The 1,641-nt window shown below is 32.7% G+C and overlaps 1 protein-coding gene across 1 annotated transcript in view; it reads right to left on the bottom strand.

Annotated features, from left to right (window-relative positions):
• The window catches only part of TRIADDRAFT_34259 (uncharacterized protein), a gene marked incomplete at both ends in the record, with an annotated part of 10,415 nt that extends 9,518 nt beyond the window's left edge, over positions 1–897 (bottom strand). Inside the window, one exon of the mRNA XM_002118444.1 lies at positions 392–897. Within this exon, the coding sequence (XP_002118480.1) occupies positions 392–897 (506 nt within the window). The remainder of the gene's footprint in view (positions 1–391) is intronic.
• Between the last annotated feature and the right edge of the window lie 744 nt (positions 898–1,641).

The following is a 1,641-nucleotide window of genomic DNA, read 5'->3' as shown; positions in this document are numbered from 1 at the left end:
AACGAATATGGAAACAATATTGTAGGTAATCTGATATTACCCCTGGAACGCTTTCATAATACACAAGATCAGTGTGCATAGCTAGTCCTCCATTTTTATAGGCAATAGTCGTTAGATCATCACCTTTATCAGTATGTATTTTGAACGTAGATCTATAAATTGAATAAGCAGAATTAATCAATTAACTGTATCTACTTTTATAGATAAAAAATATATCAGCATTAGATTTTAATCTGCACGCACACTTTTGGAATTTAGTAAAGAGATTGTCATATCGTATTGACGATTAAGATAAAAATGTTTAGACGTGAATTTATTTTCGAGATCACTGAGAAAACTAACATCATTTATTTTATATGAATTACAAGTAATTCATGTTTATTATGCCTACCCATAGCATGTCCTGCGAAGATATGCTACCCTATTGACGAACTTTTTGACTTGACCGATGTCTTCTGGCAAACCGACGAGCAATGAAATGCCTACTTTTAACATACAACGCACCCATCGATGTAATTCTGAATCGTCATTTAATATTTTATTATAATCGAATTGTGGTAAATTGTTTTTCATTTCGCTACCCCATAGCTGTTTGGTAACTGGATTAACTTCAATATCATCATAAGTGATAGATCGATGAGCTTTTAACCAATCTAATTCAAAATTACTAGTTGTATGTTCGCCATCGTTTATCCATTCTAAGTATAATTTATCGTTTTTATCGTCTACTCGGGCTGTCTTTATTGTTGCATTAGCATAGTTGTGATATACAGCATTCGAGATAGAACGTTGTTGAGTTTGAGGATCGAAGCAAGACGAACAACGACAATTATCGCGAAGAAAGATATGGGGATAATTTGTAGTTTTACCATCGTCCCATGTTACAGATATTAGTTTATCTTGAACTCGATTTTCAACTTGTATCGAATAATGTAGCTTAGGAGATGGCCAATATGGGCGACGAATCAAGTTGGAAGAAGAGTATTTAACTGCACTTCGAGATCGCGGAACAAACTGTTGATTATTGTAGACGAAAACATGGCCATGATTTAATCAAAGATATTGGACTAAATTTAATGTCGGACTGTTGTAAATGAATGAAGGCTAGAATTGCAACCAGATAAAGGTTAGCTACTTCAAGATTATAAACTGTAATTTGATTGTCGTGGATGCAAGGAGTTGTAATAAGTTATATTAAGCAAATATCTTCCTATTAGTAATTACCTGATCTTGTATACCGTAATTGCCAATTATACATGTATAATTATCATTAATAAATTGCATTATCTGTCTCCCTACTATCTATCTAATTCTGATTCTATTATAGCAAGGTAAATGCAATTAATACTGCATAACTATATTTTTATTATTTTTCCAATAACTTGACCATGAATATGTATAGGTCAATGATCAGATAAGGCTGCATTCGTCTCTATTATAATATTGTAGATTTTTAATATACTTTAAACCACTAATAATGATGCATACGTGCATATGATATAATGACTGTCACAAAACAGCTTTCGTGATCGTACCTAAACTAGTCTATCTATTCTTATGGTTCTCCGACTAACTCCGGAGGTCCTCAGTAAGGGAAAACTAACTTATTCCTATACTATAGTAATCGAGCCAAACGATAGG

This window comes from Trichoplax adhaerens, genomic scaffold, assembly GCF_000150275.1.
Source record: "Trichoplax adhaerens TRIADscaffold_94 genomic scaffold, whole genome shotgun sequence".
Classification (NCBI taxonomy): domain Eukaryota; kingdom Metazoa; phylum Placozoa; class Uniplacotomia; order Trichoplacea; family Trichoplacidae; genus Trichoplax; species Trichoplax adhaerens.
The sequence above is the reverse complement of the archived record's forward strand: the minus strand, read 5'-3'. Positions and strand labels throughout refer to the sequence as shown.